The 27,523-nt window shown below is 43.1% G+C and overlaps 1 protein-coding gene across 1 annotated transcript; it reads left to right on the top strand.

The window, feature by feature from the left end:
* Window positions 1-928: 928 nt before the first annotated feature.
* Window positions 929-27,062, top strand: LOC308280593 (metalloreductase STEAP3-like). Its single transcript, XM_080720923.1, has 8 exons — window positions 929-976; window positions 4,415-4,779; window positions 7,030-7,160; window positions 7,790-7,925; window positions 8,480-8,734; window positions 10,082-10,354; window positions 14,234-14,398; window positions 26,569-27,062. The coding sequence occupies exons 2-8, from the start codon at window positions 4,558-4,560 to the stop codon at window positions 26,860-26,862; spliced, it is 1,476 nt and encodes a 491-aa protein (XP_080577049.1). The 5' UTR covers window positions 929-976; window positions 4,415-4,557; the 3' UTR covers window positions 26,863-27,062.
* Window positions 27,063-27,523: the final 461 nt, after the last annotated feature.

The following is a 27,523-nucleotide window of genomic DNA, read 5'->3' as shown; positions in this document are numbered from 1 at the left end:
TATAGTATAGATACTGTATATATTTTTTTGCTTTCATTTTCCATCTCAATCCCATGGGTTAACCTTCTTCAACGAAAAAGGGTTTAAGAGAAAGAAATTAGGTTATTTGGGGAAACATCATATTTTCTATGTTCCTATGTAGGCTGAGTTTGAGAGTTACTGTATGTCATTTTAAAACCTGGCTCTGAAACTGTCTTTAAAAATGTCATTTTAAAAACTGGCTCATTTTCTGTGGTGGAAGAATAGCCATAGGGGCTACATTAGAACTCCTGCAGATACTTTTCTTTTAAAATAAAAGTACTCTACAGGAGTTATAATTTATGACTAGTGGAATAAGATGGATTAAATTTAACTTAGATTAAAGTTAGATTAAAAGTTAGATTACATTTACCCCTATTGATTCCGGATGGGGACCCAAATGCATGTGGGTCCCCATCCGGAATCAATGGGGGTAAATTTACCATAATCAAAATATTGTCTTAGGAATGCAACACATAGGCTACACAAACAAATATTACTGAACTCAAGTCTCCATGGCGCCATTCCGAAACACCGCCATTCCGAACATTGACTTCTAACCCTAACCCTAACCCTAACCCTTACCCTAACCCTAACTAACCCTAACCCTACCCCTAACCCTACCCCTAACCCTAACCCTACCCCTAACCCTACCCCTAACCCTAACCCTAACCCTAACCCTAACCCTGTTTCGGAATGGAGGTGTTTCGGAATGGCGGTCTGACACCCCTTTAAGCAAAACATTTGAGCACTTTTTCCACCACAACTCTATTCAAGTAAAGGAAAAACAAAAGGCGATGCTGTTTTGAGCGGAATGGTCCTTTTCCAACGGGTTATCTCCTCCACGCAGAGGGGGTGGAGGCGAGGGCGGGGTTTAACGACGCGCGTGTGCGTGCGTCACATGGAGGTCGGAGGAGCCAGCGAGCGAACACAGGGAAGAGTTGTCTGAAGTGAAGAGGTAAGCACACAACTATCACACGATCACAAAACAATCTACCTTATGATCTACCAAATCACCGCACAGATCTGACCGTTAGGTCTTAAAGATGCCTTGGTGTTTGTGGTTGTGGAACTTGTGGTGGAAACTGAAGCAGATCGAGTGATCAAAGTTTCAACGAGGGGGGGAGTTCAGCCAAGGGCACAAGGTGGTTTCTAGTGTAGCGTAGTACTTGTGAATGTGTGCTGCTGCTGCTGGGAAATGACGATTATCTCGGTGTCATCTATCGTAACAACACACAGGCTGTGTCTTTAACGACGCCTTTAGACTGAGAGACCTAATAGTAACCAGGATCTGGGACACGCTTTGTCAGTTAACTGTTCAACTGTCTGTAATCTGCACTGTAGTGTAAAGTCCTCTGTTATAAGTTATAACGGATGCATTATACAGGTTGTCAGGTCGAGTGGGCACCTAAACAATGTGGCCGCCTCGATGTTAAATTGTCTATTTTCTTTTTACCCCTGTCAAATAAGATCTAATTCTAAACATAGCCTATAAGGATAGGCTTCAAGGATTAAATGGATGCTTTACAAATAAATAGCCATACATTATAACTCCTGTAGAGCGCTTTTATTTTGAAGACGTTATGTCTCACGTCTTCAAATTATAGCTCTATACAGGAGTTATAATTTATGGCTACTTTATTACAAATGTTTTGAGATAATGTAAACCATGCATCTACCCTTCAACTTCTTTATTTATATTATGCCTCAAATGTCTCACAAGACTATTCCACAGGTTTTGTAGTAATTGTAGAGATTCAAGGTGTTAAATATAATTAGAATTATTATTATTATGTACAGATATAGTGTATACAAACACACAATATATATATTAAAGTGAACATTTGTAACTCAAATAATCTGCTGTTGGGGTGGTCCCTGATACACAATATTTTGAGTTGGGGGTCGGCGGCCAAATACATATAGTTCTAGGGGTCCTTGACATGAAAACGTTTGAGAACCACCGACATAGAAACGTGTGGTTTTCAAAAACCTAGAAGGATTTAGGTCAAAATATTCAAAGACTTGCACACATTTTCAGGATTTGTCAAGCATAGCAGATCTACAAGCTCACAGAGCTTGAATATCTGCTGTTTTACAGAGTTACAGACCCATGGTGGTTCCTGAGAAAGAACAGTTGTGTATAATGTTTTCAACAGCACAATGGGAGCTGTAACAACAACTGGGAGACACACAGCAGCATCTAGGTCATGTGTCTCTAAAACACAGTGCTGCTGGGGCTGCTCCTGACCTGCTGAGAGATGTCCTCCATTGGGCGTTCATATAACAGAATCAGTGGGCACAGGGGCGTCACACCAAATTCTGGGCCCTGGGTACAAGGATTCACTGCGGGCCCCCCATGAATGTTAACTATTGAAAAATAGCAGATATACAAGCTCACAGAGTGCCGCGCTGTGAGCTTGTAGATCTGCTATTTTTTAAAAATCGTGAAAATGTGTGCTAGAAACCTATGTCAAGGACCCCCAAGATGATATGTATTTGGCCACGGACCCCGATCTCAAAATATTTAGTTCCAGGGACCCCCAGAAGCAAAATTTTAGTTAGAAATGTTTGCTTAAAAAATACATATATTCAAAGATTTTCACACATTTTCACAACTTTTCAAAAATAGCAGATCTACAAGCTCGCAGCGCGGCACTCGGTGCCGCGCTGTGAGCTTGTATATCTGCTATTTTTCAATAGATAAAGTTATTAGGGCCCTTCCTACCCCCTGTGACGCCCCTGAGTGGGCAGCTCTCATGAATTTCAGATGATGTTCTGCGTCATCCAGGCCTGGAATTTCGTCATTTTTAGGGGCAAAGCCACTTGGCCTTTGGTGTTCTCCATTGTTTGAGGGTTCAAAGGCCAAATGCCAGGGCAGGAAGGCCAACAAATAAAACAAGATTTTGGTCCATTGAAAGAATTAATTAAATTAGTGTTAAGGATGATTTAAATGTAATATGTAGACTATCTGTTGTTGTGAAATAAATCAATTGGTATTATCTGATTCATGCTCAGCCCTGCACCAATCAAAGATACTGGATTAGTTTAAAAATGTGGACTCAACAAAAGACACTGGTGTCTGTCTACACATGTCTACATGTTGGCAAGACAGAGACAGAGTAGAAAGCGGTTCAGTCAACTGGGGCATTAAGGCCACTGTGGCCTCAGGGCTTGCCATTTTTTTGAGGGGCACAAGGCCAAACTGAGGTGCAACGACAGCCCTGGCCTTTATGGCCTGCCTCCCTGCAATTCCTGCCCTGCAGTGCCATCATCATTACTATTGTATTTTAAAATTTTTAGGCATTTAGGCTGGCAGTACGCTCTCTTCCAGCGTGAATAAGCAGACGTGGTTGAGTATTCCGGCGAGGATTGTTTGTTAGAACTTCAAAAAACTCCCCATAAACTCTCAGACTGAGAGTTACAGGTGGGCAACTTTGACGATGGAGAAGGCCACTATATTTCCACACTCATGCCAGAGGGCCACATTGTATATACTGTCAGGCAGTTATTACGTATTTTAACTTTTCTCGTAAATTAATGCCATACTCCTTCACCGTCATGTCACACAAAAGTAGTAAAAATAACCGATCTACAAGCTCAAAACCTTTGGGCTTGTAGATCGTCTATTTTTGCTATCTTGGACAACATTTTTATTTCATTTCAAATTCATTTAGTTATACTTATGTTAACTTTTTGAACTTAAATACAAATACATTGGACAAAAAAAGACATTTACTTTTTTTAATACTTAAAAAGCGGGTCTTAACAGCTGAAATCAATAATATGTCAGTATTCCGAGCCGCACTAAATGAAGGTGGGGGCCGCCCATGTATGCCCATGTAGAGTCAGACTAAAGCCTTTAAAGTGGAGATGTTCATTGAATTGTTATTTGAGTCTTCCCTTCCACTAGGATATGTCTGTGAAACCAGCCGATAGAGCTCTCTGTCAGGTGTAAACCTATTACACCTTACAAAAGAATGAAGAAAAGCCTGTATGCTTGAGATTTCTCTTGATTGGTTAACATCACACTAGGTTAAACAATGCTGTATACTGTACATTTTGAGCCTTGTTTCCAGTATATGTGTGTTTCAGTAAAGTATGCACAAAAATAGCCCAGTGGGTCTTGTGGATGTAGATCTGCTCACTGTCCTATTGCTGACCTGTCCTATTGCTGACCTTACAAAACTGTTTCTTTTAAAACTCATCGCTAAATGTTGCATTTCGAGCTTGCGGATCTGCTATTTTTAATATTTTTGTGTGACGCTGTGTATTTACTGTATGTATACAAGGTCGAGCACATAGTTCTAGTTAATATTAACTAAAAGCAAACACATTCAGTTCACGTCAGTTCTCTGTCATGTCACTAATGTCATGTTTCCTTTCTGTATCACAGCAGTGGGGGGACAGTCCATTCGTGTGTCCACTCGGATGCCGGCTGACGACGGATCCAAATAAAGCGACGACAGTACAGTAAAAAGAGCGTCGTCCCTCGCGGGCTTCCCTTCCGGACGTGGCATTCGGCGGTGGGGGCACGCGATGCCTCTCCAGGACATGAAGAAGCCATTGATTCGCGGCGGCGGCGGCTCCAGGCACCTGGAGGCCTCCATGTCGGACCCCGGCGCCCCGCTGGTGGGCATCCTGGGGACGGGGGACTTCTCCCGCTCGTTGGCCAGGAGGCTGGTGGCCTCCGGATACCAGCTGGTGGTGGGGAGTCGAAACCCCAAGCGCTCCGTCGCCCTGTTCCCCGAGGAAGCTGAGGTGACCGACGCTCACTCACTCATGCTGTGTTCAAACCTGGATGGTTCGAGCGGCGCGATTACACACAAAGTGAATGCAAAGACGAGACGTCGCGCGAACGGGCGCGGCACGAACCATCCGAACGGGGCGGCGTGACCGGTCGCTTAGGTATCTCCGCCCCAGATGGAAAAATACAAGTGAAGCGACCTTCGCTTCCCCCCGATTCCACCTGTCGCGTCCTGACAGCCAATCAGCGTTGATGTTGTCCGGAGACGTGGAAATGTTTTGGGTGTTTGGTTTTGGGACTTTTTTCGCCTTGATTCTGACGTGACATAATTCTTTTTCCAACGCTGACTAGCGCGACCGAAGTGAAGCGATTAGAAGCAAAGAAATAGCTTCAGTTTTGAACACAGCATCACACACACATACGCACGCACGCATTCACACACGCACACATGCATGCATGCACGGCACGCACACACGAACAGTGGTGGGAAAGGTACTCGAATGTTTTACTTAAGTAAAAGTATCAATGCTGCAGTGTACAGTAGAAATACTCTTTTACATGTACAGTACTGTAAAAGTTCTGAATTCAAAATCTACTTAAAAGTACAAAACTATTGGTATCAAAATGTACTTAACTCATTGACTGCCAAGGCCCGAGTTTCCCGAGTTGGAAGCCATTTTGAAAAAAAAATATATAAAAATGCCTCAAATGTATTAGGCATGATCGCAATTGCGAAATTACATGTTTAGCCCCATAACAAACACATCTTTCAAAGTGTCAAAAATGGCTGTTTTGTCTGACTTTGAAGGCTTGTATCTCATGAATGCCTGAACAGATTTCCAAGCGGATTTTTTTGTTTGAAAGCTGTTAAAAAGTACTACACATATGGTGCATGATCTAGGCATGGGCGTGCACGATCCGTGCACTAAAAATTGATCCGTGCACTAGAAATTTAGGAAGGTGGCAGTGTTTTGTCTGACTTTGAAGGCTTCTATCTCATGAATGCCTGAACGGATTTCCAAGCGGATTTTTTTGTTTGAAAGCTGTTAAAAAGTACTACACATATGGTGCATATATGGTGCATGGGCGTGCACGATCCGTGCACTAAAAAGTGATCCGTGCACTAGAAATTTAGGAACGTGGCATCCTGGTACTTGGCGGCCATCTTGAAAAGGGCATTCAATGAGTTAAAATATCAAAAGTAAAAGGACTCACTATGCAGAATGTCCCATTTCAAGTTTCCAAATGTATACAAAATCTTTGAAAATAGCAGATCTATAAGCTCACAATGCCTCGCATCGTGACACAGTGTGAGCTTGTAGATCAGCTATTATAAAATTGTCTGTCTGTCTGTCTGTCTGTCTGTCTGTCTGTCTGTCTGTCTGTCTGTCTGTCTGTCTCTCTCTCTCTCTCTCTCTGTCTCTCTCTTTTGTTATGTGTAGAGAAATGATCATCTTGTTGTATTACAGTGGCTGACCTGTGCACTTCTAATTGTTAGCTACTATAATATAGTATGTGCACGCTAGCAATCAGAAGTGCACAGGTAATCATGTTATGATGATGATTACCATTCACTGATAACAGGGTTGTGGTATACTGTAGTACATTGCACTGCAGTGACTGCACTGAAGTGTTGCCAAGAACATAAGCTGTTAAACTATTTGGAGATCAACTAAAGAGAATGCCTTTTCTGAATCAGAATGGTCAAAACTGTGCAATTCTATGTCCAGTCAATGTGTCGTTCATGAGAAGAATGGTCGATTCCCAATTTCTGCAAGCATACTTAGCCAGTAAAAGTGAACTGGGTGGCACATTGGTGCCTCCAAATGCTATGGCCATTCCAAAGAGTACAATAACTTATTAAACTTTTTTTTAATTTCAAGGACAGGACACCCATAACTTCGAGAGTATAGAAATGGAACCAAATGGACCTAACAATGGAATTATTACTTTAGGGTTAGGATAAAATAAGAAAATGTTGTCTTATGATATTCATGTTTGTTTTCCTCCCCGGGGTCTACCAGGTGACTATCATGGAACTAATAGTTATTATTGTTTATGGTGATTAAAAAATTACTCACAATAATAACTCCACAATTGTCCTCCGTCATACACTGGGATGAATTAGCTCAGGACATTCTGCCGAGTACTTTTACTTTTGGTACTTTAAGTACATTTTGAATTCTGGACTTACTAATATTTCTATATTGCAGTATTGATACTTTTAAATAAAAACATCCACCCCTGGTCCCATCCCACACCAGGTGACGACTCAGACGGAGGCGGCCAGCCAGGCTCAGCTGGTGTTCGTGGCACTGTTCCCGGAGCACTACTCCACGCTGGTGGGCCTCAAGGAGCAGCTGGCCGGCAAGATCCTGGTGGACGTCAGCAACAGGCACGTGCACACATAGAATATAGAATATCTGACTGTAAAAAAGTGCCCTCTCCAGACCATGAATGCAGTTTTCACTATGGTGAAAGAAATGGAAACGCGCTCTTTTCCATGCCATACCTGAAGGCAGCATTCAAGAGAATTGCTAGTGATGTAGTACTCGAGTCAATGACTCGTCTCGAGTCAGGACTCGAGTCCACATTTTCATTGACTCCGTCTAGCCTCGGTCTCGCCCATGATTTTACTCGGTCTTGACTTGGTCTCGGACTAAGGGACTCGGGACTCTTCCACCACAAGTTCACTTGAGTCAAGAGTCAAGACAAATAATTAAATAATTGTATTATACCCATATTATGAGGAGCCCATTCACAATTTCACATTAACATTATAAGAGAGCTGCCTTAGAGAATTGCCTTGTCCATACTCTCCTGAACTTGAATGCTGTGTCTTATTTTGAAAAGATTGCCCTCTCTGTGTAAAAATCAAGCTTCGACAATAGCCAACCTCCAAGCAGCGCGACACGTTGAGAGCTTGGAGGTCTGCTATTTTCGACATTTTCACCAAAAGGCCCTTTTAGAAATGTCAGCCCCTGCCCTCTCTAACATCCTCTGCACGTCCCTGGTCTGCCACAGCGTCCGGCTCAACCTGGACGGGCCGTCCAACGCAGAGCTGCTGGCCGACATGTTCCCAGAGAGCTCCGTGGTCAAGGCCTTCAACACCATATCGGCCTGGACCCTGCAGATGGGCGCCATGGACGGCTGCAGACAGGTGGGGGCGCTACATGTGTTCTAATGCAGTGGTACTCAAACCTTTTGGGCTTCAGTACCCCCTTTTCCCGATTGCTGAATCCAAGTACCCCCTTTAATCGACAACAACATTTTGATTAGAAAATACTGACATCAAAAGTCCAGTTTTTATGTCAATATGTTGAAAATAAAAGTAAGTAGCCTGTTTTCTATTCAGTTACAGTTTTGCTAGTCACATTTGTATTTAATTTGGTTAAATACATGCTGCAGAGCAGCACGTTCACAAACATTTGTCAATGTTTTCATGTCAAGGACCCCCAAAATTACATGTATTTGGCCGCAGACCCCCATCTCAAAATATGTTGTTCCAGGGACCACCCAGAATCAAATATTTGAGTTAGAAATGTTCGCTTTTAAAAAATATTCAAAGATTTGCAAAAAAAATTAAAAATCTTGATTTTTCAAAAATAGTAGATCTAAAAGCTTGTGAGCTTGTATATCTGCTATTTTTCAATAGTTAAATCATTAAATATTTCTAGGCCTAAATGGCTCCATCTCTCTCTCCCCCACCTCCAGGTGTTGCTGTGCGGGGACAGCCGTCGGTCCAAGGAGGCCGTGGGACAGCTCTGTCGCGCGGCGGGCTTCATGCCCGTGGACGCGGGCCTCCTCTCCAGCTCCCTGGAGGTGGAGAACCAGCCGCTCTACCTCTTCCCGTCGTGGCGCGTGCCCGTGCTCGCCACGCTCGCCCTCTTCACCTTCTTCTACCTGTACAACTTCGCGCACGGCATCCTGCACCCCTTCGTCACGGAGGGCAAGAGCGTCTTCCACAAGGTGACAGGAGGTTTTTCTGGTTTTTAGTTATAGTTTAGTTTTAGTTACTTTCTCCATTTTTTTCAAAATCTTTTCTAATTCGGTTATTTTTTATTAGTTTTTATAACGGGTTTGCTGGGTTTAATTCGTTTTTGTTTTTGTAACAACAGTTAGTTTTAGTTTTGTCTTTATTAGTTTTAGTTATCGTTTTTAATTATAGTTTTTATTTAGTTCAGTTAACGAAAATGTTTTTTTCAATGTCAGTTTTCGTTATTTTGTTAGTTTTCGGAGCTTGTAGATCTGCTATTTTTTGGCAAACGTTCCGCCACCAGGATATTGGATATCGGGGATATTTCAATCATCGTGATAACATCGTAAATCGCAATCCTTTTGGACGTGAAACAATATCACGATATGTTTACAAGCAGTATCACGATAGACGATCTTATCACAATTCTTTTTCATGTTGGTTTGTATGGTTATTTTTCAAGTTACTTAACAGTACAACCACATACAAGGTAACAAAAACTAAAAGAAAAGGAGTAACAGACCATTTAGACCAGTGGTCCTCAAAGTGGGGTCCAGGGACACTATGTGTTCCTTTTGGGAGGTCTAAATTGACCCTTACAAGTATGTACGTAACTCTTGACAGTATACAAATGGAACCAAATGGACCATTACGGGTCCATTTGGTACCATTTGTATACTGTCAGAGTTAAGGGGAGACGTTGACATTTTAAAGTTAAATAACTACTGATTTAGACCAAAGTGGAGGTTTAAATGAATTCTGAAGTGAATCTCTGTATTAACAATTCAACAGGATTTTTCATAAGGCTCCCTCCCTCATTGTACCACGATATACGATATCTCTGAAAAGGCATATCATGGAGACATTGTATTCTTTTATGGATACAATTTATGGCCTTATGGCCTAATTTTTTGAGGGCACAAAGGCCAAATGCCAGGGCAGGAAGGCCATTAAATAAAACAAGATTTTGGTCCAATGAAAGAATGTGTTGAATTAAGGGTTAATGATGATAACCTAATCTGCAGTGGAACAGATAAATGATGGTATTTACAATCTGATCCATGCTCAGCCCTGCACCAATCAAATCCACTGGATTGGTTTAAAGATGGGGACTTGGGGAAGTTAAGATTTCTGAATCTCAACAAAAATAAAACACTGGTGTCTAGATGACAAGAAAGAGAGACACCAGTGTCTACTGTCTACATATTGACAAGAAGGAGACAGAGGAGAAAGTGGTACAGTCAGCTTAAAGCCTCTGTGGCCTCAGGTCATGCCATTGGTTTTTAGGGGCACAAGGCCAAACTAACGGGCAACGATATAACGATATTTATCACCCCTAGATGCCGGTGGACACGGTGAACGTGACGCTGCCCAGCGTGTCGCTGGTCCTCCTAGCCCTGGTCTACCTGCCCGGCCTGCTGGCCGCCGGCCTGCAGCTGCGGCGGGGCACCAAGTACAGCCGCTTCCCCTGCTGGCTGGACCGCTGGCTGCTGCGCCGCAAGCAGCTGGGCCTCTGCAGCTTCCTGGCGGCTGCGCTGCACGCCATCTACAGCCTGAGCATACCCATGATGAGGTCGCACCGCTACGGCCTGCTCAACGCCGCCTACAAGCAGGTGAGAGTGCGGAGAGAAGTGCAGGTTTCCCACGATCATGAAATTCCTGGAAATATTTTGAAATTAGAAAAATATTTTTCCAGTACTGGAAAAGTTTTGGAATTTATCAAGGGTCCTGGAAGGTCCTGGATAAAATAGCTATGCATTGTCTTTGGTTATTGATTTTGTTAATACCTCTGAAATGACAAATTAAACATTGGCCAAATTGTCAAATATTAGAGGCAGAAATTGTGAAAATAGCAGATCTACATGCTCACAACACGTTGGCCCTCATTTATCAACGTGGTGCAGATCAAAATTTGGGTGTACACCGAAATTTAGGGAAGTCTCGACATTTATCATTTCAACTTGACTTTGACGTTGGCGTAGGGTAGGATCAAATCTCACGTCAAGTCCAGAGGTGGTGTAGGATTCATCCTACACCACTTTGTTCCATTGTAGACGTGCGGAGCAGCATTGTGTAACTATTTGACAGGCAATGGACACATGTATCCACTCGAAAATGTATATCCAACACAATAATAAATAATCCTGTGAAAATATAACATTTTATAAAAGTATATTATAGCCAGCTACATCATGGACATGCACGTTCCAAGTTACAATGACAAGCAATCAAAATCTAGCAACATGGAAGCAATCTACTGTTAAGTGCTTTAACAGTCTATATTTTAAGATTGCAGACCTGGCTCAGAACAAGCACATTATAGCCTACGAACGCATGCGAGAGCATTTTCGGGACCAGCGCGGCGCCGCTGTGATCTACCGTGAGGCGTGAGCCTCCAATTTATACAGTGACGCGAGTCCTTTTAAATATGGATAAAACCCGAAGCTCCAAACCTGGCTGTGCCCAGCCCCGCGCACGCACGCTGCGGATGATTTATTTGGGGGTCCACGGCCCACCTGGGAGAAGACCAGCCCGCGCAGGAACGGTAGTCCTACATGATCGCTAGTTCAAGCACTCCAAAGTGCATTGCGCTCGTCACCGAAATTGGGTTAAATTAATATCCAAAACGTAACCGTGGGGTCTCTCAATTTATACAGTAGATACTGTACACTATGCTGGAGTTAATGATGAAACCCGACGTGGCGAGCCTTGAGATCATGGCCATGGGGAATATGATTGCTTGCAACCAAATGAACGTGCTCTGTCTGCGCACGCACGGCACGGGTAGGCAATGGTTTAAATTAATATCCAAAAGTATTCATGGCAGTGACCAGTGACTTGTGTCATTCATGTCGGCTGCGGTGCTATAGCCTCCTTGTCAAAGATTGTACCGTTGGTTAATCCCACGTTTCCACTGTCAAAGACTGCTGTGTAAACCAAAATGCTGCTGTTCCAAGTAGCCTAGTTGCGTGTGTAGGTGTGTGCGTGCGTGCGTGCATGTGTGCGTGGTCTGTGTGGGACGCGGACATGGCTTTTCTTCGGTTGTTAGGTCGTATTCGGGTTGTTCTGGTCGTAAAATGGGGGCGTTTCGAGAATAATTAAGGGCGTGTTATTTAAATTTCAGCCTGCGCATTTATCAACGCTGGGATCAAATGTACGCCAGGTGTGTCTGTTTAGGAAGCATTGATAAATGCCGTGCACACGTTGCCCTACGCAAAATTTGGTGAAAAAAATAGACCATTTTTTACACTCCATTGATAAATGAGGGCCGTTGTGAGCATGTAGATCTGCTATTTTCACAATAGAACCGTGTTATACAAAATTCCTCAACTCTTAGTGCCCAGTTAAAACATGATTATTTCGGGGGTCACGGCCTGTTGAGAACCACTGGCATACACTACCTGTCTTTGGGCATTGCGCATAGGAGTAAGCGACCTGTTATTGAGCTGAATTATTGTTATATAGTCCTGGAAATTGGGTTAAATATTCTGGAAAAGTTTTGGAAAAGTTTTGGAAATGAATTGGTAAAAATGTGTGGGAACCCTGGAAGTGTGTGTTTGGGGCCTGGGTGCACTTTACCTAGACCAGTGGTTCTCATTCTTCTCAACCTTTTCAGGCCACAACCCCCAAAATAATCATATTTTAACTGGGGACCCCCCCACTCTGACAAGCAGTAAGAGTTGAGGTATTACATTTTGTACAACATGGTTCTATTGTGAAATAGCCCACAACGCGAGCATGTAGATCGGCTATTTTCACGATTTCTGTCTCTAATATTTGACAATTTGGCCAATGTTTAATTTGTCATTTTAGAGGTATTAACTCATTTAGTGCCACCCCTTTCACCACTAGAGGGCGCGGCGCCCAGTGGCCATAGAAAATCCCATAGAGATATGCTGGTATATGCAGAAGCCCTGCAGCCATGACTTGCCTGAACACTTTCCTTTGTGCATGTACAGGAAGAGGATGAAGTTAGCTTGAAGTTAGCTATTGGCTACCAAGCATTTTAGAAGCGTTATTTTCGTCAACTTAGCCATGATTAAACCTTGCACACCTCATGCATGGGAAAAAAACAGAGAAGAATGAGCTCTAAAAAATCCAATGCAATCCTGGATTGCATTGGAGTGGATTTGTGCAGTTTGTTCAAAGCTTTCAAACAAAAAAATCCGATTGGAAATCCGTTCAGGCATTCTTGAGATAATCGCCATTATGTTTTACATGTTATGTAAACAAACATGCCTGCCCTGTATGTTAGATGGGGTTGTATGGGGGTGGAACATGCAAAATCGCGATTGAAATCATGTTCACCAGATTTGATGGGGTCCAAAAAAAAAAAAAAAAAAAAATCAAAAATTTTTTTTTCAAAAAAAAAGATTTTTTATTTTTTATTTTTTATTTTTTTAAAGCCGAACTAGTTCGGGATCGGCACTCTGCGATACGCTAATAAAGCCGAACTAGTTCGGGATTGGCACTCAATGAGTTAAAAAGTCCTTAAATTATCACTTTAGAAATCTTCGTAAACCCTGTATACACTTAAACTTTATGTTGGTTTGTTTACTGTTGAGTGAGAAAATGATTAAATGAAATGAAAACCAGACTTTTTCTGTGTTATTTTGCACTGTTATGATTTTGCACAAAGGTACAGTCACAGTGACACAAGCACAGACAGCTGTTTTCTTCTGACTTTATTCAAGACTTATAACTAGTCTGAGAAAAGGAGTACAGTGACACAGACACACTACTACCAGCACCACTGGCATCACCATTTGGCACAGACAAAATAGGCTTTCTTTGAAATGAACTTCCAAACTGCTGGACAAGATCTGTCATTACACCAGCCTCACAGCTCGAAGGTCCTGGGTTTGATTCCCGCCGGGGGACACTGTGGGTGCTGGGGGCGTGTTGCGCCATCAGCGCCCACACCCTAGGTGGGGTCGGCGATAGGGCCTTTCTGTGTGGAGTTTGCATGTTCTCCCCGTGTCTCCTAGGGTTGATAACCTCACAAAAACATACGGTGATCCTGGTCTCAATAATGCCTTGATGGAGGGGAAAGGAACTGGTTGGAATAACGTGTTCCTTCCACGCGCTACGTCCATCCCGGGGAAATCCCCCTTGTCAGGTGAAAAGAAACAACTTGGACTACTCATGCATTGAAGGAAGCATGAGGTCAGTCCGTTGTCTCCCCAGGCGCGGCAGAGGGAGAGCAGAGCCCAGGATTACACAGGCAATTGGCACTGGGTGAAAATGGGTTGCAAAAATCGTGGGATAAAAATTATTAAGTAAAAAAAAAAATCATTACACCAGAAACTGCGTTCAGTGCATTGAGCTTACTTTTTATTCTATTGGCGAGAGATTTCACCCATACGATATGATCCGATATGACCAAGTAAGGGCATATCGGGCCCGATGTATCGGTGGCCGATACTATCGGTTGAACACTAATCATGACAGCCCTAAACATGTGTGTGTTGGTGTGGTGGTGTGGTGGTCAGGTGAAGGCGGGCATGGGCGAGGTGTGGGACGAGGAGCAGGTGTGGCGCATGGAGCTGTACGTGTCAGTGGGCATCATGGCCCTGGGGGTGCTGGCCCTGCTGGCAGTCTCCTCCCTGCCCACCGTGGCCAACAGCCTCAACTGGAGGGAGTTCAGCTTCATACAGGTACTGTACACAGTACACACACACACACGCACGCACGCACGCACACACACACACACACGCACACACGCACACACACTAGGGATGGGACGATGTGAAAATTTCACATCACGATTATTGCGACAGAAAGAAAAATCTTGATTTACGATGTTATCGCAATAATCAAAATCCATTATCCTGGGGCGGAACATTTGCCAACAAATTGCCATTTGGGGCATGCCCATATCTGAGCACATACTGATTGCATCAGCCATATCCGTATATGGACATCTGATTGTTGGGAGCCACAGATCACAGCAGATATTCTACATATTACATTTAATTACATTATATTAATTATTTCAATGGACTAAAATCTTGTTTTATTTGATGGCCTTCCTGCCCTGGCATTTGGCCTTTGTGCCCTCAAAAAACTGACAACCCCAAAGGCCAAGTGCCCTTGCCCCTAAAATGATGAAATTGCAGGCCTGATCGTGACCCAAGTATCGTGATATGTATTGTATCGTGAGATTCTTGCCAATACCCATCCACCACACTGCACCAAATCAGGGACACTTTGGGTTTCCATTGTTAAACCATCCCCGGTACACACCATCTGTTCTGCACATAATTAACACCACAAGTCTGCTGTGAGGTAGTTTTGGCTCCCGTTGAGTTGTGTTCAAAGTGAAACCAAAACAAAGTCATGACGTGTGCGTTTGAGAATGAGTGGCTTGAGGATGTTTTGGCTAGTGTTGTTCTAGTGGAGTGACTGTCTGGGGTAGTTGTCCCCTTTGGATAAATGGTCATAACGATCTTACACAAAGCTATTTATGAATGTCTTTTTTTAAATGTCCCACTTTCCAATTGCCCCCCACTGTGGCAAAACCACCGTGCCGCTTCTAATACAAAAGATGCACACTCTTCATCAGTTTCCCTGTTATACAGACGAGACACCCGTGCAGTGTAATTTATAATCATGTAAGGCAGGGGTCTTCAACGTTTTCAGACCAAGGACCCCTTAGCTGAGAGAGAGATGAAGCAGGGACCCCCACTACCTTATCATAGATTCCATAGTTACATTTTTTGACCGCACAATCATCATAGTATTTTGGATTCATGTACATTTCTTTTCAGATATTTAACCACTTGAACCGTCAATACTTAAAGCTATACTGTGTAAGTTGCTCAACTAGTGGTCAGTAGCTCTATAGCAAACCGCGGTCGCGTCCGTGTCTTTCGGCCATTTTTCGCCGCGGACCGGACCTCACACCCCCGCGTCTGCCTCCACCTCGCCGAGATCTATCTTTAGAGGGGTCCCTGGTTCCTGTGCGTTCAGGCATTCCGGAGAAACGGACTCCTTCACCCGAGAATATGCTGTTGTTTTGTTGAGGCAAGCTACTTCCTGAGAAGTCAGCAAGATGCGCTGTGATTGGCCGGCAGTGTATAACCCTCGCTGTGATTGGCCGGTAGTGTATGATGACGTAATTTTTCCGCGAAAACCGGACCCCGGCGAGGATCACAGAAAACATATAAAGAGAAGGCTTTAGAAGCTGAAAATAACGGAGTGGGTGTTCTAAAACTTTAGCGATTTAACAGTTAGGACAATTTTAAGATTTGTTTTATAAAAAAAGTTACATGGTATAACTTTAATAAAACTTGACCTTTCCCTCTATACTTTGTCTATAAAAAGGATTGGAAGATTTGGAGGACCCCCTGTAGTAACTCTGAGGACCCCCTAGGGGTCCCGGACCCCCTGTTGAAGACCTCTGATGTAATGGAAAACTGATTCAACACCAGTTGACATTTCCTGTTTTTTCACAGACTTGGAGGCCAATGTGATTGGCTCTCGAGACATACCATAAAGTCCTCTGTGAAATAACAACTTGAACCCTAGCGTCCATATCCGGAGAACTTTAGCCAAAAATAGCAGATCTACAAGCTCGTTGTGAGCTTGTCAGCGCACGCACGTTGTCAGAGTTGTCAGCGCGCGCACACACACACACACACACACACACACACACACACACACACACACACACACACACACACACACACACACACACACACACACACACACACACACACACACACACACACACCGTCACAGTGTTGCACCTGACAGACACAACCTAATCTATCACATCCGTCTTATTGTCTCATCTCTTTCCCTTCCCTGCTTTTGCTCTTCAGTTGTGCACACAATTCATCCTCTCCTCTCCTCTCCTCTCCTCTCCTCTCCTCTCCTCTCCTCTCCTCTCCTCTCCTCTCCTCTCCTCTCCTCTCCTGTCTGGGGTGGAATTACGAGCGACAACGTTCCGTTTCCCAGGGATTTGTCATGTGTCTGCGTTGGGGCGTTCCTTTCATCTTTCTGTTGGGCTAATCTGGCCTTGCACACATTTGTCACGTGTCACCTGGCAGCGTGACAAAAAGGGCCGTTCTGCTCCGCAGTGTGTAGGACAGACCTACACACCCACAGCCTGAGGGGGGGGGGGGGGGTGGGTGGGTGTGTGTGTGTGTGTGTGTGTGTGTGTGTGTGTGTGTGTGTGTGTGTGTGTGTGTGTGTGTGTGTGTGTGTGTGTGTGTGTGTGTGTGTGTGTGTGTGTGTGTGTGTGTGTGTGTGTGTGTGTGTGTGTGTGTGTGTGTGTGTGTGTGTGTGATCGCAGGCTATATTTAACCCATTTAGGCCTAGACTTATTGAATGCTTTAACCAGCGAAAAATAGCAGATATACAAGCTCGGTGCCGCGCTGCAAGCTTGTAGATCTGCTATTTTTTTTTAAGTCCTGAAAATGTGTGCAAATCTTTGAATATGTATTTTCAAAGTGAATGTTTGTAACTAAGATTTTGCTTCTGGAGGTCTCTGGAACTAAATATTTTGAGATGGGGGGGTCCCTGGCCAAATAAATATCATGTTGGGGGTCCTTCACATGAAAAGGTTTGAGAACCACTGACATAGTAGTCTCTCAAGAACAGACTAACTGAGCTCCATTTAAGTGAAAAGGACCTTTTCTTTGACGATGGCTGGCCAGATTGCAGACATAGAAACATAGGTTTTAGGATGATTCAAAAGACACTTATAGAATCGGGTCAAAATTAGAATTTTCAAGATTTTTCAAAAATAGCAGATCTACAAGCTCGCAGCGCGGCACTCGGTGCCGTGCTGTGAGCTTGTATATGTACTATTTTTCAATAGTTAAATCATAAAATAATTATACACAAAATGTGTACCCGTTCTAAATGGGTTAAGTCTGTATATTGTGTGTGTGTGTGTGTGTGTGTGTGTGTGTGTGTGTGTGTGTGTGTGTGTGTGTGTGTGTGTGTGTGTGTGTGTGTGTGTGTGTGTGTGTGTGTGTGTGTGTGTGTGTGTGTGTGTGTGTGTGTGTGTGTGTGTGTGTGTGATGTATTTGTCATTGCACGCGTGTGTGAAGGATATTCTCTTATTGTTCTTTTGGTGTGTGTGTTCCGTCCGTTCCATGCTAAAAGAACAGGGGAGTCCTAGGAGAGCCTGCATTTGATAAGCAGCATGTTTTTTGCGGTCTTTTTCTAGAGTGTGTCTTGGGATTAGACTTGACTGTACAAGTCTCTGAAAGCATTGAGAAAAGCGTCACTTTCAAGTCCTTCTTGTGGAGGACTTGGTGTTGCCAAGTACACGCTTTAGTGATTTTTACAAAGTGAACAGAGGCAATTAACAGGACACTAGTTCTGGTTGGAGTACATTTTCCGTGACACAAAGGCATCAAGTCTGATTCATGCTTTGGCGATAGTGAAAATATGTTGCAGTCGCGACGTTAGTTTTGGACGATTTTCTTGAAAAACGTATGTTTCTATCCCAGCAAGCACGGTCAGGACCTGGACCAATCAGTGACGTCTAGATTGGGGCCAGATCAAGTCAAACTATGACTAGTCAGATCTGGCCAAGAATATCACCTGATTTCAACCAACGTAAATCCTGCCCACGAAAAACGGACGTCATGGATTAATCAGAGAGGGTCAGATCGAGGCCGTAACTAGTCAGATATGTCCCAGAATATAACCGTATATGCTCATATTTCAACTAACATTACAAACAATAACAATCAAAAACTAAAAAGTCGGCGCCCGCTGGCCTGGTGGTCAAGGCGCATACCACATACTAGGCTATGATGCCTGCTGGCGTCGCCGGTTCGATTCCCGATCCGGACGACCTTTGCCGCATGTCATTCCCCATCTCTCTCCCCGTTTCCTGTCGGTCTACTGTCCTATCAAATAAGGGCATAAAAAGCCCAAAAACTAATCTTAAAAAAAAAAAAAAAAAAAAAAAAAAAAAAGGCCATATGACATCCTGGTAATGACAGTCAATAAGATCATCCCCATATGGGCTGTGATCTGGCATAGTTCTGAACGTCACCGGAGGTTGTTATCATAACGTCATCATGACGTCATTTTGCTTGCAGGGATATCAGTGGTTCTCAATCTTTTAAAAATCAAGGAGCCCCAGAATTATATGCATTTGGCCACGGACCCGAATACTTTGAGGTCGAATAATTTGAATACTAAAAATCACTATTCGTGAATGCCCTAGGAGGCAGTGGTGGAAAAAAGTAAAATGTACTTGAGTAAAAGCACAAAAGTATTATTGGCATCAAAATGTACCAAAAGTAAAAGTATTCATTTTGCAGAATAGTAGTATGCACACTATGCAGAATTAGTTTTCGTCAGTGAAAAAAGGTAGGTGACAAACATTAACATCCAGTTATCCTGGGTGACTTACAAGTGCGATGTCGTAATAAGCAGAGTAAGCATGAATTCAAGTCCATAATCAACAAGGTAAATGATCCAATAAAATGACAGCTAAATAATCACACACTGTCAGGCACCCGGAACTGGGTCCTAAGTCAAATGCATTGGGTTTCCAGGTCTGTCGAGGGAATCTGAGCCGTTTGTACCTTGGCACCTGTTAAGAATGATAAGAGACAAGTAAAGTCCACACACTCCAGGGGTGCCTAAGGGATACTTTGATTATATTTGGAATTCATCAAGATCACTTCATCAATATCACTTCAATATACTTAGTAAAACAGACCTGATTTGCACTGTACTTGATGAGTTCTTTTTCCATCTACGGCAAACTCTCTTCACCAAAAATATCAGATCTACAATCTTGTAGATCGGCTATTTTTGGTGAACTTTCCCCCCAGAATAGATAACGTCAAGTATAAAGTTATTTTCAGTCAGTTCTGATGTAAACAGATGTTTCTTCAATAGGATGTAAGATTCAAAACATTAACAGTGTAATTCAGGGGTGCTGTGGATGAAAAAGTTATTTACAGGGGTGCCCTGAGTCAAAAAAGTTTGAAACCCCCTGCACTAGGAAATGATCCTTCACTGTAGATATTAATTTGTGTCACACAAGTGTTCATTAGATCATTGGTTCACCAGAATCAGTTTAATAATTTTAACCCTTTATTTATTTTTATTTAATTATTTTGAATGTGAATGGAATATTAAAACATTAAAATAAAAAGGAAATGACAACACACATTTCTTATTGGGTTGTGGGTGGCCCAAACTATTTTTGGAGCTGTGGAACACAAGCTCCCAATAGACAGGTATGTCCGTGGGTATGTGGCTGGGTGGCTGGCTGGGTGGCTGGCTGGCTGGGTGGCTGGCCGTGTCCGTAGTCTGGCAATACCTTGAGTGGCCACCAGGCCTGGAATTTCATCATTTTAGGGGCAAGGCCAGTTGGCCTTTACTGTTGTCAAACTTTTGAGGGCACAAAGGCCAAGTGCCAGGGCAGGAAGGCCATCAATTAAAACAATGATTTTAAGTCCACGCCAGTCATAATTAATTTAGCTTAAACATTAAGGAAGATTACATTTTTAATTAGGCTAATGTAATACCTTTCAATTAAATAAATATCAAAAAGCTGTTTATTTATGTATTTCCATGTGCAGCGGTGTAAAGTAAGTACATTTAAGTATTGTACTTAATTTGTTATTGTAATTTTGAATAACCTTTAGTTACTAGTTACTTTTTATATAAATTATAATATTATTATATACATGAACCACTAGCCCTATTTAGGCTGTTTTTCAAAAGCTGTAGGATCAAAACGAATTTATTTTATTACATACATTTTACTTAAACATGTTGACGACAGTCCTTATTAATCATAAAAACAAATTCAGTATCACACATTGCTTTTTTCTTAGTTTCCTAGGCCAATTACCAAAAAGCAGACCATTTTACCTTACTTCACCCTATACTTTTGCGCTTCCAAAAAGTGTCCCAATTTACCTGACTTCACCCTATTGTTTTACACGTAACAGCGTAGCCTACTTTGCGCTTCATTGCAGAGCTGCCTGCTGCTGTACAGTCTCGGTCTTCATTTGGATCATTGGATTTACAATCTTTTCTTTCTTGTACAAACATGTGATTTAAAGGGGAGCTTTAGCAACACAGCACATTGGATACAGCTCGTTTTGTGTTGACGGCACTCACAGCAGGCAGCGGCTTGAAAAAAAAGGAAAGAGAAAAACGTTCACTCTCTTGCTGCCTTGGACATAAAGGGAGACAAATGTGTCCGTCCATGCAGTGAGCAACTGGAAAGCTGGCGTCTCATATTATCAAAACTAACTAGCACAGCACACAGGTGCAGCCAATGACATTAATGCACATTGTCGTAAAATACAGACAAGACAAGCAGCAGAGCTCCGTTTGAAGGCATTCGTTCGCACGTCCAGATGTATTCAACAGGATGCGTTAGATTTAACTCCCGTTTAGCCCGGTGATGCAGCTTTTGTGTTGTATAACACTGTGTCGCGGGACTCCGGTGGCTGCTACGAGCATAAATCGAATCTACTACTGGTCATATAAGGAGCTCAACCAATCGGGCACTGCTGTCACCGTAATGACTGGAAAATCGCGCAGATGGAAAACGGTGAAATGAAGTTAACGGACTGCTGTGGGCACCGGGGCACCACGGCCACTGTGGCCGTTTGGGCATGTCATTTTTCGAGGGGCACACGGCCAAAGAGAGGGGCAACGACGGCCATGGCCGTCGTGGCCGCCGTGAATTTCCTGCCCTGGTGGCCACACACAACACACTAGTTAAAGGAGGGGCGCTGTTTTGTGCAGGCCAGGCACACTCACCACTCACTCATAGGAACAGTTTACAGTTCACACACACACACACACACACACACACACACACACACACACACACACACACACACACACACACACACACACACACACACACACACACACACACACACACACACATAATTTATAGATCTAGAACACATAGAATTTATATATAGAACACTTAGAATTCATAGATCTAAAACACATAGAATCAAAAACATAGATCTGGAACTGCTCAAATTCACAGCTCCACTTCGAACGAGGTTTGATTTTTCATATGGGGCCTTGTCGGCCCAATAAATATTAATTTAGGGGTCTTCTTGACTTGAAGTTTGAGAACCACCGCGACAAATTAGAGAAGACAGTCTCTACGTACTTTCTAAAGCATGGGTCTTCAACAGGGGGTCCGGGACCCCTAGGGGGTCCTCCAAATCTTTGAGCAATAGAAAGATTTTTTTTCTCCTTTTTTGTATTAACCACTTGAACCCTAGCGTTCATATTCTGAGAACTTTAGCCAAAAATAGCAGATCTACAAGCTCACAAGAGTTTGTAGATCGGATATTTTTGGCAAAGAGCTTTGGTGTAGAGGGGAAAAAGAGCAGACAGATTACAGTACAGATTTAAAGTTCAAGTTTATTAATTATTGTCTGTTCAAGTGGTTAAATATCTGAAAACACAAGTTGAAAGAATCCAAAATATACTGATGATTGTGCTGTCAAACAATGAAACTATATGGAATCTATGAAAAGGTTGTGGGGGTCCCTGCTTCATCTCTCTCTCAACTAAGGGGTCCTTGGCCTGAAAATGTTGAAGACCCCTGTTCTAAAGTCACCTGAGAGATGTTCCCATTACGCAGCAGCAGCATGCACGCATAATAGTTCACTGACAACATCAACTAAAATGACATGTGAGAATTGCAGTGTATACATACAAACATAATAAAGTGCATAGAGCTTAAGCCAGGGACGTGCTGGGCCCCTGATTCAGCCCGGAAAAAAGAGTTGTAGAGGCCCTCATTGCGCGCTATAGAGAGAGATCTCTCTCTATAGCGCTGCTGCTACTCAAAGATGTGCCATTTCAGATCATGACAAGTGACAAGCCAGTGGGCCAATTACATGAGTTATATTTCGTCATTGTCGGGTGGAAACCTTGTATGTCCAAAACCATTTTAAAAATGATTTAAACTAGTGAAAACAGCCGATCTACAAGCACACAACGCCTCGCGGTGCGAGGCGTTGTGTGCTTGTAGATCGGCTGTTTTCACTACTTTTGTGCGACAGCCTTGTATGATGAAGCAGGGCTCTGCTTTGCGAAAAATGTTACAAATTTGAAACTTGGATATACAAGGTTTCTGCCCGACAGTGACAATTTACTTTGTTGGCCGCCCAGCCCCCAAAATGGAACGAAGGCCGACATTTTATTTAAAATGTTTTCCTAATGGCCGGCCTGGACCGGCCGGGAATGAACCGGCCGTCCGGGAGTTGCCCCGCTTCTCCCAATGGCCAGCACGTCCATGGCTTAAGCCAATCAGTTTTGAATTGCACATGACTTGGAGGCAGGTGAGGTAAACAGTGGTTAATGTGTTGCAGTATTTTGAATTGCACATGACTTGGAGGCAGGTGAGGTAAACAGTGGTTAATGTGTTGCAGTATTGTTAAGGTAATGATAATTGTCGGTGGTGGAAGCTTATGGTTGCTTCCAGCAACGTGGGAATCACAATCACATGAGCATCTGTGGATGCAAAGCCAGGACAATAGACACCGCTTTAACCATTATTTTATGCTTTAACTATTGAAAAATAGCAGATCTACAAGCTCACGGCGCAGCACCGAGTGCCACTCTGCGAGCTTGTAGATCTGCTATATATATTTTTATATATATATTTTTTTTAAAGTGAACATTCGTAACTCAAATGTTTGCTTCTGGGGGTCCCTGGAACAACATATTTTGGGTCCGTGGCCAATTACATGTAATTTTGGGGGTCCTTGACATGAAAAAGTTTGAGAACCACCGATTTAGAAGAATGATTTAGAAGACATTTATAGAATCAGATCAAAAATATTCAAAGACTTGCACAAATCTTCACAGTCTTAAAAGATAGCAGATCTACAAGCTTGCAGCGTGGCACTCGGTGCTGCGCTGTGAGCTTGTAGATGTGCGCTCTTATGGTAGATCTTGCAGTCTTGTTTCCATTCGGATCCTTGGTATTCAATGCATCAACATATAAAGTAGCATCAGAAACATTACATAATCATCACATACATTCAATAACATCACAGTTATAAAACACTTTATGTACAGGGTAGGAAAAAAAGGTGGGGGTAAAGTAAAAGGGGTGATCACTTCTTGCCTGTCTAGGGCAGAAGTGATAACTATCTCCTGAATTTTTCAGGGCTGTTTCGAAGGAGGCTTGATGTTTCATGGCATGTAAGGCTGTCACGCTTATAAACTTTTACATGACGATTAATTGTTACTCAAATAATTGCGATTAACGATTTAATTGTGTTTTTTGTCATTGACAATTACATTTCTGTTTGGCTTTTAGGCTTTGAAGTTGCACATGGCAGATATGACACGTAACCTAAATATACAAACTTTATACTTAAAAAAGAACATTGATTGTGGAAATAGACGATTTACAAGCTCACAACGACGCGTTGTGACCTTGTAGATCGGCTATTTCCACTATTTATTTTTTTTATATATGAAAACTTTTCAACATGGAAACGATTATGAAAAATAGACGATTATGTAATAATTGTGACAGCCCCAATGTCATGAAAACATCCGGTAACAAATGAATTATTGCAAGAGTGTTTTGACATTTCGTAGTTGTTGTTTTTACTGTCCAGCACTTTATCATGTGGATACAGTGGACGTGCATGCTTTCACGCAACCTTTTGTAGGACCAATTAGGAACCATACCTTGAACTCAAACGCACACGGCCCGTAAAACTACAATCAGTGCTGGGGCAGCTATCTTGCGCAATAAATGCACAGAGGTCGGGAGAACCCCATGACCTCGCATGTTCATCACGGTGCATACTGTATGAGTTAGAAAAAACAGCAGTGGCGGAAAAAGTACTCCGATGTTTTGTTTTACTTAAATTAAGTAAAAGTATCAATACTGCAATGTAGAAATACTGTTTCAAGTAAACGTCCGTAATTCAAAATGTACTTGAGTAAAAGTGTTGGTATCAAAATGTACTTAAAGTACCAAAAGTAAAAGTACTCATTATGCAAAATGTCCCATTTCAAGTTTTCAAGGCCAGTACTTAAGTAAATCTACCTAGATACTTTCCACTACTGAAAAACAGAGTGAGTAAGTAAGGCAGAAGAACTCTCTGCGTAGCACTCGCTCGCACGCGCTGCTACGCTAATTAGAGTTATTGCAATTCTGAGCACCTTGTGGTTCCCGGGGCTGAGGTTGACACCAGGGGGTGGGGTGGGGGTGGGGGTGCGGGGGAGGTATATTTATAGCCTAATGGCCACCACACTGCTCAATCATGGGAATTGTAATTGGAGAACCTCTTACACACACACACACACACACACACACACACACACGCACACACACGTGTGCGCACACACACACACACACACACACACAGTAACACACACACGTAGGCCTACTGTAATGTAGATATATAATTATAATTATGTCAGCCGCCCCAATTATCTACCCCCGACTCAACTGTATATTTTGCATTATGTCAGCGACTCCCGACCGGCGGGCCTGCCTGGGGTCCGCTGGTTGTTGTGAGGATATTTACCAGTGGGTCTAGGAGTTGGCGATATGGTGATAATATCGTTGAGACGATACAATGTCTCCACGATATGCCTTTTCAGAGATATCGTATATATTGTGATACAATGAAAAAAATCCTGTTCATTGCAGAATTCATTTAAACCTGCATTTTGTAGTTCTCAAACTTTACAATGGCAAGGTCTCCCCTTAACTCTTGACAGTTTACAAATGAGGTTTCATTTGTATACTGTCAGAGTTACGTACTTGTAAGGGTCAATTTAGACCTCCCATAGGAACCCAAAGAGTCCCTGGACTCCACTTTAAGGACCACTGGTCTAAATGTTCTGTTACTCCTTTTTATTTTAGTTTTTGTTACCTTGTAAGTGGTTGTACTATTAAGTCCCTTGTATAATATCCAATGTATTGTTATCATCCTCATCATTTTTTTTATCATCCAACGGTGACAAAATATTCTATGTTTTGGGTCTGAGAGGCTAAATGTCATCAAATTGTGGTCCGTGGCTCAATTGCCGAATACATAATGGGCCTTGATATGAATGAACCACTGATCTAATGTATTGCTATCATCCTCATCATTTACAGTCCAGTGTGTAATAATACAAACCTTTTAGCTTGTGATCCAAAAGAGAAATTATACTTTTGCCCGAGACCCAAACTATTGAAAACTGCAGATCTACAAGCTCACTTGTGCTTCACAAGCTTCACAATGCGGAGTGAAGCGACGCGTTGTGAGCTTGTAGATCTGCTGTTTTCACTAGCTTGGGTCCCGGGGACAAACGTCTTAATTTCTCTTTAGGGTCTTGAGCTAAAAGGTTTGGGAACCACTGCTCTAACGCAGTGGTTCTCAACCTGTGTTTATTATTTTGAGGGGTCCCCAGATGATTAACTTGATGTGCAACATTGTTTTCTCTCTCAACAGTAAACAAAACCAACATATAGTTTTAGTGTATAGTATAGAGGGTTTATACACATTTCTAAAGTGACAATTTAAGGACTTTTTAATACCTCTAAACTGACAAATTAAACATTGGCTAAATTGTCAAATATTAGAGGCAAAAATTGTGAAAATAGCCGATCTACATGCTCACAACGCCTCGCAACGCGAGGCGTTGTGAGCATGTAGATCTGCTATTTTCACAATTGAACCGTGTTATACAAAATGTAATGCCTCAACTCTTAGTGCTCGTTAGGGTGGGGGGGATCCCCAGTTAAAATATGATTATTTTGGGGGTCCTGGCCTAAAATGTTTGTGAACCACTGCTCTAACGTATTGTTCGTCCTCCCGGTCCTTATTTGCAGTCCACCCTGGGCTACGTGGCGCTGCTCCTGGGCACCCTGCACACGCTGCTGTTCGGCTGGGACCGGGCGTTCGACGCCGCCCAGTACCGCTTCTACCTCCCGCCCACCTTCATGGTGGTGGCGGCGCTGCCCTGCGCCGTGCTGCTGGGCCGCGCGGCCCTGGCGCTGCCCTGCGTCGCGCGGCGCCTCGCCCGCATCCGCCGCGGCTGGGAGAAGAGCCGGCACATCCGCTTCACCCTGCCCGACGACGGCGGCTGCAACGGCCAATCACTGGAGGACATGACGGACGTCTGAGAGAGAGAGAGAGAGAGAGAGAGTGGGGCGGTGGCGGCTGTGGCTCAGGAGGTACTGTAGAGCAGTGTTTCTCAACCACTGTGCCTGGGGACCTTTGGTGTGCCCCTGAGAAGGGTCAAGTGTGCCCCTTGAAACTGCTTGAAAGCCAGTATTGTATTTATCATTTTAAAAATGATTTAAACTAGTGAAAACAGCCGATCTACAAACACACAACGCCTCGCGGTGCGAGGCGTTGTGTGCTTGTAGATCTGCTGTTTTCACTACTGTTGTGCGACAGCCTTGTATGATGAAGCAGGGCTTTACTTTGCGAAGAAACGTACAAATTTGAAACTTGGAGATACAAGGTTTCTTCCCGACAGTGACGACATTTACACCCCCGTATTATGTTGGTGTGCCCATGATTTCTTGGGACATGAAAAGTGTGCCCATGCATAAAAAAGGTTGAGAAACACTGCTGTAGAGCACAGGGGTGTCGCACCAAATTCTAGGCTCCCGGGTACAAGGATTCACTGCGGGCCCCCCATGATTGTTCTTCATAGGGGGAGGAGGGGGTTTAACACATTTAGACTGAGAACGCATTATTATGCGTTATTTTGTGCTTTAACTCTTGAAAAATAGCAGATATACAAGCTCACAACGTGGCACCGAGTGCTGCAAGCTT

The sequence above is a fragment of the Nannobrachium achirus genome (assembly GCF_963921795.1).
Source record: "Nannobrachium achirus genome assembly, chromosome: 24".
NCBI classification, from domain to species: Eukaryota; Metazoa; Chordata; class Actinopteri; order Myctophiformes; family Myctophidae; genus Nannobrachium; species Nannobrachium achirus.
Note: the sequence above shows the minus strand (reverse complement) of the source record. Positions and strands in the feature narration are given on the sequence as shown.

Bases quoted from the DNA above. Each gene is read 5' to 3' on its own strand.
- LOC308280593 (XM_080720923.1), top strand. From the start codon at position 4,558: ATGCCTCTCCAGGACATGAAGAAGCCATTGATTCGCGGCGGCGGCGGC. The intron at 8,735-10,081 runs GTGACAGGAGGT...TATCACCCCTAG, and splicing joins GCAAGAGCGTCTTCCACAAG to ATGCCGGTGGACACGGTGAA. The intron at 10,355-14,233 runs GTGAGAGTGCGG...TGTGGTGGTCAG, and splicing joins TCAACGCCGCCTACAAGCAG to GTGAAGGCGGGCATGGGCGA.